This window comes from Aulonocara stuartgranti (assembly GCF_965226115.1).
Source record: "Aulonocara stuartgranti genome assembly, chromosome: 4".
In the NCBI taxonomy this organism is placed as follows: Eukaryota; Metazoa; Chordata; class Actinopteri; order Cichliformes; family Cichlidae; genus Aulonocara; species Aulonocara stuartgranti.
The window spans coordinates 34,692,250-34,709,338 of NC_138942.1; the positions used below are offsets into that span (position 1 = coordinate 34,692,250).

General features: G+C 41.9%; 1 protein-coding gene across 1 annotated transcript in view; it reads right to left on the reverse strand.

Moving 5' to 3' along the window:
- The window catches only part of caskin1 (CASK interacting protein 1), a 118,236-nt gene that overhangs the window by 24,704 nt on the left and 76,443 nt on the right, over nt 1–17,089 (reverse strand). Inside the window, 9 exon segments of the mRNA XM_082530019.1 lie at nt 1,081–1,199; nt 1,997–2,101; nt 6,177–6,422; nt 10,752–10,869; nt 12,052–12,146; nt 12,815–12,923; nt 13,784–13,892; nt 15,627–15,757; nt 15,844–15,939. Coding sequence (XP_082386145.1) covers nt 1,081–1,199; nt 1,997–2,101; nt 6,177–6,422; nt 10,752–10,869; nt 12,052–12,146; nt 12,815–12,923; nt 13,784–13,892; nt 15,627–15,757; nt 15,844–15,939 — 1,128 coding nt within the window.

Below are 17,089 nucleotides of genomic sequence, written 5' to 3' on the forward strand. Positions count from 1 at the left end.
CTAAACTATAGTCAAAACCAATGGATATTGTCACACTGGCTACATTATACTTTTATAAAATAGTTTTTTTAAATTAAATAAACACAAGCCCCCAAAGCCTGTTCAGTTGTCATTTTTGACCTCCAGTAGCCAAGTAACCAGTCATGAGATGTTACAATTTATTGCACAGCCACAAATATTTCAATTTCAGCTTTTAACTCCCAGCTTGTTACGTTTTACAAACTACGGCTACGTTCACTCTGCAGGTCTTGATGCTCAACTCCGATTTTTTTATCAAATCTGATTTTTTCGTCTGCTCGTTCACACTACAGATAAAATGCGACAGCAAACGCGCTCTAGTGTGAACGCTCAAAGTGCCCGCATGCACAAAAGAAGACGTCACACACAACACGCTCTGTTTACACCCAGAGCAACAGTATTGTTTGACTGATGGCCTTAATATAAAGACTTCGGACTTTACGTTTCCTAATTTTGCTTTAAGTTATAAAGTTATTTTGTTATTTACAAACTAACTTTATAACTATCATTATTGCTGTTTTAGAGGAGCGCTGCTTCAAAGGATAGCTGCAGGTTTCTGTCAGAATCTGCAGATTATACAGTACAAATAAAATGTTCACGTTTCTCCAACGCTCTCTTCCCAACATCTACACTGGATGGCCAGGAAGCGTTCGCGATGTCTTCTCCGGCGCTGATAATTGGCGTCTGTCTCGTGTCAGTGACGTAAAAGACGGATTCAATGCGACATGACCATCAAACAGCAGTCGCTTTCTAAAACATCGGATATGTATCGGATTCAGCACCACATACGAAAGTGACCCAGGTCGGATTTGAAAATATCGGATTTGAGCCGTTCATACTGTCACCATGATGGGATAGATGGTCGCACAGGGTCAGAAAAGTCGGATTTGATGCGCTTTCGCCTGCAGTGTGAATGCAGCCTAAAGGACCATTTCATAATACCTCAGAAAATTTCACTACTTGTTTAAGATCATCCGTTAGGTTTAGTCAAGTGTGTGTGTGTGTGTGTGTGTGTGTGTGTGTGTGTGTGTGTGTGTGTGTGTGTGTGTGTGTGTAGGGTACCTTAACCCCCTCAGCCTGTGCGTGGAGGATGTGTGCAGCGCTGCCAGCACTCTGCCCACTGCCTGATGACCTCACACTGGTTACACTGCCGGAACTACCGACGCTGCTGCGATCTCCACCTGGAACACACACACACACACGCACACACACACACACACACACACACACACACACAGACGACATACACATACATTCACACACGCATGCAACCGCCCAAACAACACGTATAGATTTTGTTCATACGAATGCAAACATGCAACAAGATGGATGCATACAGTCACACACACACAGACACACACACACACACACAAACACACGCATTGAGTGGTTTAGCTGATATCCAAAGCAGTGTGGTAAGAGGTGTGACTCTCCATTGAAATGCACTGGGCAGCATGTGGTTGGATGCACAGGACGGACAGACAGGGTGACGGACGATTGAGTGACGAACAGAAAAGTGGAATAAAGACACTTTCATACATGTTGCACACACACGTGCGCGCACACACCATCTTTTCTCTTGGGTTTTCTCTCAGATTTTTTAGCTTTCTTGATGTCCCCACACAAGCAGTTGGAAAGACACGCACGCACAAAGACTGTAGACCGATGCAGATGGCTGCAGTCCTACACATAAGGCCGCTGACTTCAGCTAAGCTTCGGATGGAAGGATAAGCAGGAGATGGGAGACTGTCAGGAGCAGGTCAAAGAGTACCTGAAAGCCTTCAAACCACATCATCTTGTGGTTCAAACAAACAGATGAGTGGTTTCTGTCTTCCAGACATTTGTACTACTGTAGGCACTTAGAAATGGCAGCGCTGGGTATGAAAAGTTTTTCTGAATGGCGTCAGATACTGTTTGACCCCTGGTCAGACCTTCAGGTTTCAGGGATTGAGGGCTCAGCGCAGCGCGGCTTAGTTACCTGCCACAGGCTTGCGCAGTACCCAGATCTCTTCATTGGAGCCTCCATGGGGCCCGCTGGACGGGGTAGGAGAACTTTGAGGACTTGCCTCTGAGCCGCGACAACCTTCAACACAGAATACCACTGTTAGCCGCTAACTGACTCTAAAGTGACCGAGGAAACTGGTGTTGTTCTGCCACTTAACGCAGTAATACTTCATTTTTCTGTGGAACAGAACTATAGCAATCAGCACTGTGCTTATTTATGCAGCCATGCATTACACTTTTATTTTATAAAAACACTAATAATTGTCTATTTTGCTGCTAAATGTTCCCATTTCATAGGTAGCTGCTAACACCATGTGTCATGAGTCAACGTATGGTAGCTTTGTATTCAATTACAAGGTCCACAGAACAAGTGGGACTAACAGTAACTGTCCACATGTTCACAATAATACTGCAGGGCTTACGTCTGCTCTTTCTTTTTATATGTTTGTGATATTTAGCATTCAAATTTGACCTCAGAGTGGATTTAATATGAGGTTAGCACACAGGTCTGCACTTAATACTGCAGCTATCAATGCTACGTATGTGTACTGTACTATGTAACAAGTTCATATGATATATATTTATATATATTATATGTATAAGTTTGTATAAAATACATGAGATTATATCTGCTCCTTAAATATACTTTAAACCAAGTGCAGGCCGTGGTAACGGCTGACGTTTGCAGATTACTGAGGTTCCCAGATTAGGCTTAACGCCTCTCAGTGGCCTCACATTTTCTCATGTTAGTCCTAAATCGCTTCAGACGACAGCATCTTGAATCACAACCTGCCTTGATCCATAAAAAAAGTTGCAATGGATAAATTTACACTGTCGTCTGGAGTATGTTCATATTCATATCCGTCCTATTCTCAGAACAGCAAGGATAAAGTGGAGTTAATTAAGTTAACTCTAAAGTAATTCTTGAAAAAGACAGGAAGTAAGTCCAGTAGGAGAGAGGAGCAATAAAGGAAAGGTTTCAAACTTACACACATTCTCTCTCTCACACACAGAAAAAAAACACAGCATATATATATAGATATATGAAAACATTTATATACCAATAGTACATAAATAAATCCATAACATGAAAATCTGTGTATATACACATATATGCCATAATGTACATACACATACATATATAATGCATCCAAAAATATGTGATTATATATGTTGGGCTTTTCAGAATGGGGCTGCTGTAGTGCATTTGGAGAGTATTATAAATAAACCATTATAACCATCTTAATAAGGGCTGGATAATGGTTTACATGTGTGACCAACAGTGCTGCAGAGAAACTGAGCTGCGACGCTCCTTGTGGACATTTTGCATCCCTCAGAGTGACCTTGGGAACGTTATTGACCAGTCTGTTTCCACATCCTTTCATAGAGCCCGATATTCCAGCTGCTTGTGAAATGTGCCGTCTTTGAACCATCGAGGCTCAGAGAAAACATGCTGAGCTGACATAGTTGTGATGAAGAAAGGAAGGACTCGTTTTCCTCGAGGTAACAGAATGGTCTCCCATTCACAGAGCCGTTTACAATCAGTGAAAAACTTACCTGCACAGCACTGATGGGGACATTTTCTAGCAATGTATTTGGGTCTTTTATGCAACACTTGACATTTTATACCTTGTAAGTTGCCAACTTTTACATAGTCTTTTTTTCTCCCCCCTAATATCTCATGTTCAACAATCAAAGAAGATAAAATTTGTATTATTCAGGAAGCAGTTTCTCACTGAATAGCTAGAAAATGTCCCCGTTTGGTAAAGAGAAACGCCAAAAGTATTACAAACACAAAGCTGTCAAACTAAAACTCCTCCCAATATGAAAAGAAAAACACCTTTACTGTATGTTTCTTTCAATCATAACAATTTCTAACTCTCCAAACCCTTCAACACATGTACAGACCTAAGAGTTTATTGAAATAATTCACCAACTCACTCACACACAAACACACACTCACATCCAGTGACGGTAAGTGAACAAGGTGGGTAAAAGTGATGCTAAAATGAACAGATGTGAAACGGCACGCAGGACGAGGACAGAACAGAAAACACTCTGGCTTGTTCAGGAGAGGGCTTCGAGTGGAGCGTGTCGGGATAAGGAGCAGGGCTGCCCTGGTGGCTGGGACGATGGTGAAATTCAGGGAAGGAGGGAAGAACAAAAGGAAACGGAAACGGGGGGAAAGAACTGTAAAAACCAAAAACTACAAATCAAGACAACTAAAGCACAAACCAACTCAGGAGAACAGAGGTTTGTCACAAAATGAGGAGCCTACCCAGCCTATTTGATACCTAACTTCTCTTATTAGCAAAGACGCTGAAAGCATTTTTTAAAAATGTGGCGCTGCTGTTCAGTTGCACCACTTTAACAGCATCAACTGCTTGTCTGTCTTCTGCTCATCTGTTGGGCTGTTTTTACTGAAAAGGTCTGAATACAACCAAATAACGTAAAATAGTTTTCTGCAAAATGAATCAGTAATTTAAGCCTAACTCTAACCCTACGCACTGAGAGTACTGGCATTTCAAGGGATGAAGATAACAGTCCTTCTAACTGACACATATTTACATCAGTCCCATCAATGACTGTTTTGCTTAAATATAGGGTCAACCTCAGAGTTCTTGCCCCAAGTGGAAGAGTTTAAGTATCTCTGGGTTTTGTTCACATGTGACGGGAGAAAGGAGCGGGAGATCGACAGATGGATGTGGATGCTGTAGCTGTCTGTGGTGGTGAAGAGAGAGCTGAGTGTAAAAGCAAAGCAATTTACCGGCTGATCTACGTCCCTGCCCTCACCTATGGCCACGAGCTGTGGGTAGTGACCGAAAGAACGAGATCGCGGATACAAGCGGCGGAAATGAGCTTCCTCCGAAGGGTGGCTGGCCTCTCCCTTAGAGATAGGGTGAGAGGTTTGGCCATCCGGGAGGGGCTCAGAGTAGAGCCGCTACTGCTCCACATCGAAAGGAGCCAGCTGAGGTGATTCGGGCATCTGACAAGGATGCCCCCTGGGCGCCTCCTGGGTGAGGTGTTCCAGGCCTGTCCCACCGGGAGGAGGCAGACCCAGGAGGCGCTCTGGTTACCAGCAAGTTGTCTTGGTTAGGCTATTTTTTGTTTAGCCAAACGTTATATTGGCAACCTTTCAGAAACTAGAAGCTGGTACCTTTCAAATGAAGTCTTGCATATTCACTTTCTTATTATTATGTTATATTATGCATTATGATTTTTCTCCTAAACACTGTTCGATTTCCTAACCTGAATCCCACCCACTACCCCAGATGAGCTGCCAGAGGTTAACCCTAACCCTGTCCTGTATTTAGGAGAAAGGTGAAATGGTCTCTTATAGGGAAAATAAATGTGCATAGGTTTTCTCATGTGTCAGTTTGACTATTTTCTTTTTTTGCTGACTGATAATAAAAATAAAAGTTAACTTCTCACACTGGTTAGGATTAGTGTTGGGACTAGGGTTAGAACTGACCACAGAGGGTTAAGAGGTTAATGTATATTAAAGCAATTTGAATGTAATGAGGGAATAGATTTCATGGATAATAATGGAAAATAACACAGAAAAAACAATATACATCTGAGTTTTATCACCTAACCCACTTGAAACGACTGTTATGTATGCTGGAGATTAAAAAAGACAAACTCTATCTAAACTTTTATGGTTCTTATTTAATAATCTTTTTTTTTTTTTTACATATAATGTCATTCCTGTAACTGTATGTATTGCATATTTTTGTGCAATGGTCTGCAACTATTTCCCTGCACGGTTTGATCTCTGTCCACAGAGCCAACTGAAATAATAACACCAGAAATATCAGGTGGTCTAAACTCTTCTTCCCCAAAGCGGATTCTGGATCTCAGTAATGGAAATGACAACAGCAACAATTGAAAAACAAAAGTTAGACAGTATGAGCAACACATAAAACTACATGGATAATGATTTAATAACAGAAAACTTTAATGGATGCCTTCGTAACAGGAAAAATGCCAATTTGAATCTTACATAGCCGATCAGATTTTTTTAAACTTGCAATTAGTTCATAAAACATAAGGAAAGCATCCCTTAAAGCTTTCATAATAATAAACATAATAATAAACATAATAATAATGATAATAATAATAACAATAATAATAATGAGAAAGGGGCCGTGTACCTGGGGCAGCAGGTGTGTCTCCCTGTGGGCTTGTCACGGGTGACCTGTTATAGCCAAAGGAAGTGAAAAGTGGAAGCAGTGGCTGATGGGAATGTGGTGGAGGAGGAGGCGGTGGAGGCAGGATATGGATCTGATGGAACGTGGTGTCGTTGCCGTTGACTACTGCGTTGGCAGGGGCAACCGTCGCCGGGGCAACCAGCGGTATCTTTTGAAACTGTTGAGTGCAAATGACTGTGCTGGCCAAACCTAGATAACACCCACCGTGACGACACACGGAAAACACACACACAACCAGCCAACAGTGAGCCACCACCACGTGACAAACAAACGACAAGACAGAGAATTACATGTAAGAAAAAAGGGAAGAAAAAAAAGGAAAATTAAAAACAAGGACTGAAGTTAGAACTCAAACCAAGAGGAAGAGGGGAATGAAGGACAAAGCTGATGTAGTAGATGCAGTGAATGACAAACAGCTGTGAGCATCAGTGGAATGAAATGAACGGAGCGCTGCCGTGAAAGTGGAAATGGGCTGAGGGGCTGATAATAAACTTGCACTTGAATCAAGCAGTGGTACTGTGCAAAACAGCAAATATGTTCTGTTGCATGTTATTAGCTACAAGTGTTACTTCTACGTAACATGTAGGTCTTTCACTCACATGTGCCAGTTTTAGTAAATGTTGGTGGTAGAGACCTGCCTCAGCACAGAGGAGCAAATGAATATAAATATCTTGTTTGTATCAACCATTGTGGAGAGGCTGTGTAGCATCTTACGACAGCAGCTGCATACTTTTGTTGGAATAGCATTTTATTTTTCATGTTAACATAATAACAACTTTTAGAATATGGAAAGAAGACGTTCTGAACCAGAGATAGCACTTTAGTAATGAAGCTAGCTGAACACATGCTAACCTGATGCTAACCTGATGCGATGTTAGGACTGTCCTCTCTCTAGTGTGCGAGCTAACAACATAATTGGCCATTCAATATATTTTATTCCTTACAGGTGCATACTTAAAATGTATTTCACTTTTGTTGTATTAGTATTTTGTGTATTATTTTCACTTTAAATTTGCTACTTTGTTGCAAGTCATTAGCCAGTTGTAACCAAACAATAAAATGTAGCATTGATGACTCCTAGCTTTAGTACCGGCTGGATAAGTAGCCACCCTTTGCTTTGTTGACAGCGCTGCAAACCCTTGGCCTTCTGTCACTGACCTTCATGGTGTAGTCACCTGAAATGGTTTTCACTTCACAGGTGTGCCTTGTCAGAGTTTATTTGTGGAGTTTCTTGCCTTCTTAATGAGGCTGGGACCATCAGTTGTGTTGCACAGAGGTCAGGTTGGTACGCAGCTGACAGCCCTATTTGACAACGGTTAGAATTCATATTATGGCAAGAACCAATCAGCTAAGTAAAGAGAAACGACAGTCCATCATTACTTTAAGAACTGAAGGTCAGTCAGTCCATAACATTGCTCAAACTTTGAACGTGTCCCCAAGTGCAGCAGCAAAAACCATCAAGTGCTACAATGAAACTGGTTCACATGAGGACACGAAAGGAAGACCAAGAATCGCCTCTGCTGCTGTGGATAAACTCATCCAAGCCACCAGCCGCAGAAATCGCAAGTTAACAGCGCCTCAGATTAGAGCCCAGATGAATGCCACACAGAGCTCCAGTAGCAGACACATCTCTACATGTTTAGAGGAGCATGAATCAGGCCTTTATGGTCAAATAGCTGCTAAGAAACCACGGCTAAGGAAAAGCAACAAGAAGAAGAGATTTGTTTTGGACAGAGAAACACAAGGAGTGGACATTAGACCATCTGTGCTTTGGTCTTATGAGTCCAAATTAGAGATCTTTGGTTCCACCTGCCGTTCAGGGATGGAGGTGTGGTGTACCATTCCATCCGGGTTGCGTTTAGTTGGACCATCGTTTATTTTTCAACAGTACAATGACCCCAAACACACCTCCAGTGCTGTTTGACCAAAAGGAGAGTAATGGAGTGCTAGCCAGATGCCCTGGCCTCCACAGTCACCTGACCTAAAACCAGTGGAGATGGTTTGGAATGAGATGGACCTCAGAGTGAAGGCAAAAGAGCCATCGAGTGCTCAGCATCTCTGGGAACTCCTTCAAGAATGTTGCAAAACCATTTCAGGTCACGACTTCGTGAAGCTCATTGAGAGAAGGCCAAGAGTGTGCAAAGCAGTAATCAAAGCAAAGAGTGGCTACTTTGAAGAATCTAAAATTTAAAGCACGTTTTGAGTTATTTTACACTTTTGTGTTTAATTCCAAATGTGTTCATTGGTAGTTTTGATGCCTTCCACATTTTACTGAAGTCTATAATTCTATATAATGTATTGCTAGTAGTAGCAGCAGCACAACACTAGCACAACAACGCTGACTTAACAAACCTGCAAAACATTTATAGCTAATATATCTATAATATTTATAACTAGATAATTGCCTAGACATTCTTTCACAAGCTAGCTGCTAAAGTTTGTTCTGTTTTTGTGATTGGTCACTCTACACTGAAACTAAACGCTTAAATGCACGAGCGTTATTACAACATTTAGGACAAATTATGAACGGTTGTCTCTGAAAGGTTTTGCTGCTGCTTCCCTGTTAGCGGGAATAAAAGAGCAGATGAGAGCAATATAACATGGAGAGGGAACTGACTGAGAGAAAAGAATAATTAAAAATTGATGAAAAACAGCTGAGTAAATGAAACTTCCTGTTAGAACAGCTGCTGCTGATGCTGCACAGTGTGTATCTGTGTATGCGCGGATGAGCGGTAGCAGTGATTAGTCAGTCTGGCTCTGCAAGCCAAGTGGGAGCATTCCAGCTGTTTCTGCACTGCATACAGCTGCCGTATACAGTATAAGGCGCCGTACAGCTGCTGCATGATTTAGTGTATGAAAGGATGGGTGATGCCACAATAGTGCCGAGGTGGTAATGCAGTGTGCAAAGGTAATCAGAGGAGGACGTGATGAGCATGAACAGACAACAGGTAACGGCTGTCAGTGGTGAGCAACAATTAGAGAGACACTCATACAGACTAAGACAAGAAGACATATACTGGTAAACAGAACTACCAGACCTATAGGGACCAACACGACAAACAATTAAAAACATCTGAGCCTCTCTGTGGCTGCTCAGTCACACCGAGATGACAGGATGGGTCTGAATATGTTGTGTACGTTTCATCCAGGTGAATAAAAGCTGATTAAGATGGAGGGGCGCACCAAGCAATGAAAGTTTACATGCTAAACAAATAAATGTTTGATACTTTGGGGGAATGTCTATTCATGCAGAGGGTTAGAAGACAACAGCCAGTAGTTTCATCTTAAACCCTGAAAAAAGGTTTAAACTAAAACATGTTTATACTTTTTTATAAAATCAGATCTAGCGTGCTAAATGTTAAGCTTTAAAGGTGCTATTAGGGAGATTTTCTTACCTCTGATCAAAGCCAGGCTAGCTGTTTTCAGTCTTGCTAAAGTTAAGCTAATCGGCATACAAATACGACATGTTGTCAGTTTTCTCACCTAATGCTACTTTTATAGCATTTGGTGAGAAACAACAGGGTAACTACTTATATAAAATACATAAGCACACATTTCTGAGCTCCATTAAGCCACTTGTGCTAAGCTAAGCTAAGCTATCTGCATGCTAGGAGCAGCACCTTAATATTATCGTTTCCCATGTAAAGGCAGACATTTTTATGTCAAATTAGTCCTTTCATGTACGCAACTAAAAGTACATAAATGTTTAGCTTTGGTTTTATTTATATTTTCCTGTCAACATTAAGAGGTGAGGGTAAGCTGCAACCACAGACATGTAAAACATGGACGTAGCTTTTGGGCTGGAAAGATTCGGTGCAAACGCTTTTCACTCATTTCAGGCCACACTGAATAAAAAAAGTCTATTTTCTAAATGTTAGTCATACTGTGTTTAAAAATGGAGGATTATCTGCGTTAAGCTCATTGGCAAACATCATGTGATCGACAATTCGTTAACCAATGAGCAACCGGTTTCACTGCCAGTGTGTGACATCATGGTGACTTCATCCGTCTTTTACACTGTCTGTGGTGGCATAAGAAAGATGTTGATAATTGTGGGATATATAACCTTGTGTCGACCACCTGAATGTTTTGGGTTTGGGGGTTTTTTGTTATGATTTTTTCCCCAGGTTGATGCTGTACTATCAAAAATTCCACCAGGCTTGGACCTTAACTTGAGCAATGCGGAGATGACAGGTGGCTGTATGGTACCACTTTGATGCTGGCTGACTCACAGACAGCTCCTCTCCCACTGTATGAGATGAAAGCGATGAAAGTCTCTGATGTGACTTCTATTTTAACTCGCTCTATTCAAAAAAAGCTGGCTGAGGGTTTTTATCGAATTTACCTTTAATGTACGGGTTTTACAGATGTTTGCCTCCGAGTATCTCCTGCGTTTGCTCCGAGTGTGCACACGTGCCTGACTCATGTGCAGAAGCTTTTTAGCAGCCAGCTTCATCAAAATTTCAAAAGCAGCTCCAACACGACCTTACATGCGCGCACATATACACGCAAACTCACCTGTGCGTTTGCTGATGACCTCCACCATGGTGGATGGAAAGTAGCCCACGCGGTCATTTCCTGTCCGGTTGTCATGGATACAGCCTTTCCAGCGTCCGTCGGGGTGCTGCTCCAAAACCTGCGAGGCGAGCACATCCACTACATTAAATGTGGACAATACATAAATTAATAAATGATTAATACCACAGAATTTAATTTAAAGCTTTCCAACGTGATTACTTTATAATTTTATTCTTTTAAAAAACACAAAGCTGCACATTTGGTGCTGAATCCCCAAAGTCAACTTGTTCATTCAGACCCTGAGGAAAAAAGCGTTGGCACTACTTGGCTTCCTCACTACTGTAATAAGTCCCCAAAGGCTTCAAACATGCTCATAAATATCCATCACTGCGATGAAGGGAGTGAAAACATGCTTCTGTAAAACACGCTCACGGCAAATAAAGGATGCTGAAACCATCGTCCTTGCATTTCTGATTCCAGTAAACTGCAACGATGGAAAAGTGTCCTATCTGTTAGGCTAATCAGTGGATTGGAGGTAGGACTCTGAGTCTGCAGGGATTACGCAGTGTCACCATTTTTTTTCAAATGTTTGGTAAATCATTTCATACAAAATGGCACTTTTTGTTTTTTTCTGGCAGTGAAAAAACAAATATTCACATATGACACACTTCTTTTAATATTTTCAAGGTTTTTTTTTCTTCGTTTAAAACCTGAATGATGAAATCACTGCCAGAAATATGACATTTTTTGTGTGTTTGTTGACCCTTTATATCATTTATTATCAAATTTTAATCTGCATATATGAGTTGTCATTTCTATCACATTTGATACATGAGCCATATTTTTGCAATTTAGTCTTGAAAAATTTGTCATGCAATTTATATCATTTTTTGAGGGTAAAAAAAGTCATGCTGATGATGTAGACGTCTCAAAAACTCACAAAAACACATGTAACCAATACCATACGCTTGGCTTTCAAGGGTTAGCTAAAATTAACAATATTGTAACTGCCCCTGAAGCTACTCTAAGAGGCCGGTGAAGAATTTATATTTTTTAAAGAACAATATTCGTGCACTTTTCAAGCTTCAGTGGAAATGTATCCACCTATTTGAACTTCCAGAATTAATAGTTTATACAAAACAGTTATGAATGATCAGCAGCTCGTTTCAATCATATTATTATGGAAGACAAAGTTTTGCCTCACAAATTTACAGCTTTTTTAAAAATTCATGAGCCTCCAATGAACACAATACACCATCACACTAAATCCTCTTGCTTCTGACAGGAACAGCTGCTTTACCGTGATGACATCTCCTGCTTTGATGTTGAGGCTGGTCAGGTCATAGTTGTTGCAGTAATCCTTCAGAGCTCGAACCTGAAGGGCTGCAGACGCATCTGAGCGGCAAAGAAAGTAAATTATCATTGTGAAGTTGCTACACAATAATGATGAACTGTGCAGAACAATCCTATTGATGTAAAAATGTGTCAATAAAGAACTTTACATTCTCAACATGACATCATTATTAATTTATCACAGTATAGTTTTACCTTTAAAAAGCACGACCAAAAGAAACTTGATAGAAAAGTAAACTGTAAATACATATATGATAATTGAATATATGAATACAGTTTTTAAAAGTATACATTTGTAATTCTATAATTATAATAACGGGTAAACTGGCTGCTTGTTTGAGATGGATGCAGTCTGTACTGCTAGCAGCTGGTTAGCTTAGCACAGGGGTGGGCAACTCCAGGCCTCGAGGGCCGGTGTCCCTGCAGGTTTTAGATGTGTCCTTGAACCAACACAGCTGATTTAAATGGCTAAATTAGCTCCTCAACATGTCCTGAAGTTCTCCAGAGGCCTGGTAACAAACTAATCATGTGATTCAGGTGTTGACCCAGGGTGAGATCCAAAACCTGCAGGACACCGGCCCGCGGGGCCTGGAGTTGCCCACCCCTGGCTTAGCACAATCATTTTGTTGATTAAACTATGTCTGTCCATTGTGCTTTTCATTCGACCATCTATTCCTCTCTTTTGTTACAGATACAAACATCCATCCTACCCCTCAGCAGTTGTTTGATCTCTTTGCTGGCTTGTGTTGCAGTGAACTGGTAGACGATGTCCAGCGCAGTCTGGCTGTACGTGTTTCTCACAGTGGCATTGATACCACTCTGCAGAAGAGGGGACAATTTACAATTCTGGTTATTACATTAACAGCCCTGTAACAGCCGTCTGCATACAGCAAAAAGATCCCACGAAACACACTCTATCCAGCTACTTAGACTCAGAAATGAGAACATCTAGATGCTGATTAAACGCCGTAGGGATGCGATGATTTACCATAATTGACGTCAGGATAACATAACCCTAACTCCCTGGGCCTCTTCTGCTAATTACACCCGCATCTTACTTTTCTGCCGAGGCAGCTGAGAGCCAGAGAGCAATATCACGTTTAAATCTGTTGACACAAATGTAGGCCGAGGGAACAAAGATGAATTCAGTCCAAAGACGCTTCAGGGTGAAGGCTGGTAACCTTTTCGCAGCTCGGGAGCTAAATGACACGGTTAGTTTATTGTGCCGAAACACACACAGTCACTTAAGCATGAAACCTCGTGGCGTGTTCAAATCAACCATACAGGCGGTCGTTTCGTTATTTGCCCTGCTGGCATAATTTTGAGCATAATTATTTCTGATTTTTATTTAGGTGGATATAGGACACACTCAGCATTCATGTCAGTATTTAGTAAAATGATGTTAAATGTTTACTAATAAATATCATGTGTTTTCCAAAACAAATCAGAAACATCAGTTTGAATAGCTTTATGTAGCATTATTATCACACTGACCTTCAGCTTAATCTATTGACCATGGAGGAAAGGTCAGAGGTCAAAGGTGACATGATTGCAAATCTTTAGGTGAGCTGGATTCCAGATTAGTTATGTGCAGTAGCGCAATCCTGCTGCTACCTACTGCACCCCTGCATGTGCACTGAGACACAAACCCAACTCTTTGCAGCTGTAGTTCCACTCACCTCCAGCAGGAGTCTCACTGCTTCAGTCTTTCCACAGAGGGCAGCTTCATGCAGGGCAGTGCCTGCTTTGGTCTGCCTGTTTATGTCGATGCCAGCCTGGATCAGCAGCCTGCCGGGAGAGGCACCAGGCGGAACAGAGAGCGAGAGAGGATAAAACAGGCAAGTTCAAAAGTATAATAAAAGACAACGAGGAAAGGTGACGTGAGAAAGATTTAGAATTCTATTTAGTTATTTTGCTGAATCACACTTTAAGCAGGACATATTCAGGTCGTTCTGTTTGATACACTGGTTACTTTTTACATACAACATATAAAATATGAAGATGTTGAATATCAGAGAGCTCTGATAGTCTTGAGGAATCCGCTGTGCGCTGCACGGTGTGCTATCTCGGTCTATGGGAGCCAGACCTGAGCTGACCTTGCTCAGCTCAGGTCTGGCTTCCTATTTCATGATGTCATTCATCGAGCTTCCTGATTTGCAACAGTAACTCTAAAGACTAATTTTGTTTTATGGATGGCATCTTTTTTACAGTGGTGGAGACAAGCGTCCACCCTCTGATGTCTTTATTAATTATAATGGTGACTGCAGCAGCAGACGGCTGCCCCTCCCTGAGCCTGGTTCTACTGTGGGATTCTTCCTGTGGTGGGAGTTTTTCATCCCCACCATCGCCAAGTGCTTCCTCACAGGGAAACTGAACTTAAGTAGCAAAGACTGAGGATCACTCAGATCTGTTTGGCCACATAGCACACATAGCTACTAAACATCAGCATGGTAAGTGTGATGATATCAGGACACTGATGTTAGCTTCTAGCTTAGCCGCAGGTAATTGAAAAATCTGTGTGTCCACCAGGCCACACAGGCTGTACTTGTTTGTAGCATCAGTCACTGATAATGTTGGTTTTTTTAATTGGATTTGTTGACAATGAGTACAGAAAATCAGCAGTTTGACCCATAAAATGACAGGATCAGAGAAAAGTTCATTAAAAAATAAATAAATAAACGACAGAAAGAAAATGAAAAAGCTGCCAAAAGCACGTTTAATTTTCCTCTTACTGTGAGTAAGTGTGCGTGTTGTCTTCCACATGGCTGGCCATGACTAATGAGCATCATTTATCAGTGTCACTTCAGCCGCACCGTGCTCCATCAACTATGACAATCTTTATTCTCTGGCTCTGTTTTGAGCTCCTTTTCTCTCCATCTCGTCTTTTACTTCCTCTCTCTCTCCTGTCCTCCTGCTCTCTCCTATCTTCCTTCAGTTGCAGGTCTGTCTCTCATTTCTCATCTTTCACCACCTGCCTTTGTGTGTCCCCGCCAGGCAAGCCGGTGTCTGCACCGACACATACACAGCAGCTCTGAGTTACTTCAAAAGTACTTGAGAGCGAACGGAGAAACTAATGGACTCTGCCGTATGTGCGTTTACCCGCCATGGCGCATCATTCAGCGGCGATCTTTTCAGGCTCTGTGCTAAATGCTGCCATCACCAAGGCAACGGGAGTCTTTTTGCCGCGATGCACGCTTGCAAAAAAATAAATGAATAAAACACAGATCCATGCTGAGATGAGCTTATAATGACTGAATATTTAGCGTGATAAAGTGCAGTGTGGATTTGGAGTGCCATCAGCTGTCTCCAGATCTCTACAGTGTATTTAGGACTGATGCATCAGCAGTGACTCTCTGCCATTTGCTCCATTATTCTTTGCCTGTGTTGGATTATACAGTTCCCCTGCTGTGTTACACATCTGTTTGATCAGCAGTCTGAGGAGGACATTTAAAGCCAGTTTATCATTAGATGTGTGTGTGTGTGTGTGTGTGTGTGTGTGTGTGTGTGTGTGTGTGTGTGTACCTGATGATGTCTATGTGTCCATTCTTAGCAGCTAGATGCAGCGGAGACGTCCCATTAGGGTCGGTCGTGTCTCCTTTTTTGGGCTCCAGCAAAGCAGCACACATGTTACTAGACAGCAACAACTGGACCACCTTACACACACATAAACAAAGAGAAGATAAGCAACACATTGTTGCACTCTTGTTGACGAATACTGATTGAAACCGTAGGTTCTTACCCCAACTCTGCCGAACTCACAGGCCAGGTCCAGAGGGGTTTTCCCTGCGTTATCCACGATGCACGGGTTGGACTGGTGCTGCAGCAGCATCTCAGACTGGAGACGGGGCACACAGACACATGAGACAAAAATCCATACGCTCAAAGGGCAAAGAAAAGGGCACGAGTATCACAAGGATCACAATGTGAGAAGACAGCCTCTCACAAAACAGAGATGAAGACGTAGAATCAGAGCGCTTTTCAATACTGAGCTGTTTCTCTTATGACACAGATTTTTGTAGGCTTTTCTTTTTTTAAATAAACAATTTTAATACTGAGGGGGTCACTCCCACTAGGTTTATATCTGGGACTCTCCACCATTTGACCTTAGAACTGAAGAAGCTTCTCGGATGAGAGGTGAAACGTCTTCAAGCAACTTAAAGAAGTCCAGACGCTTTTCTTTGCAAGCTCCTTTGACTTTAATACTGAGGGTTTTTTCAGAAGTTACATTTTAACAGGCTTCTGACAAACACCATTTCCCATGATCCTCTACAAAGCAAAACTCTTAATTTGAAAAGCTCTGAAGGTAGCATCGAACGTTTACTCGATCCACGCCACAGGAACAAAAGAGTAAGGAGTGTAAAGGTGCGTTCGCCAGCTTGGAAACTAGATCGTTTGCAAAGCAAATTAAAGGAAGGATCAGTGTCTCAGCAAGGAGCCGCCCGAACAGCTTCAACCTGCTTCAGCACATATTGTCCAAGATTTTGTAAATGATCTGCAGGGATGAATACCATACTTCCCAGTTTGGTGTTGTGATGATGGCGAAGTCTTACCAGCGATTGTGAATAAAGTTTGTGGCGCACTCAGTCGGGTTGAGACCTGCTCTGCAGGACAAACTCTATGACAACATAAACTTGTTTCCAGCACAGGGCTCGAGAGTGCGACCACATTTCTCAATGGTGCGACTAAAAGAAATCCCAGGTCGCACCGGTGCGACCAGCTGTTCAAGTAAAAAAAGGTCTGCAACTCTGAAAGTCTGTGTGGTCAACAACAGACACACATCAGGCCCATATCGTGGTCTAAACCAATCAGAGATCAGATGCCCAATGTAAGATGCTCAGATTTAAGATGTTCACTTCGAGGCACTTTTAATTTTGACTTTCATTTTTGGAAATGTTTCATCACATTTGATCTCTGATGTGAAATGACCCGTCCATGTGAGGAGCCAAGTGGGCACAAACCGTGCCAGCCCACGTCCCCTGCAGCAC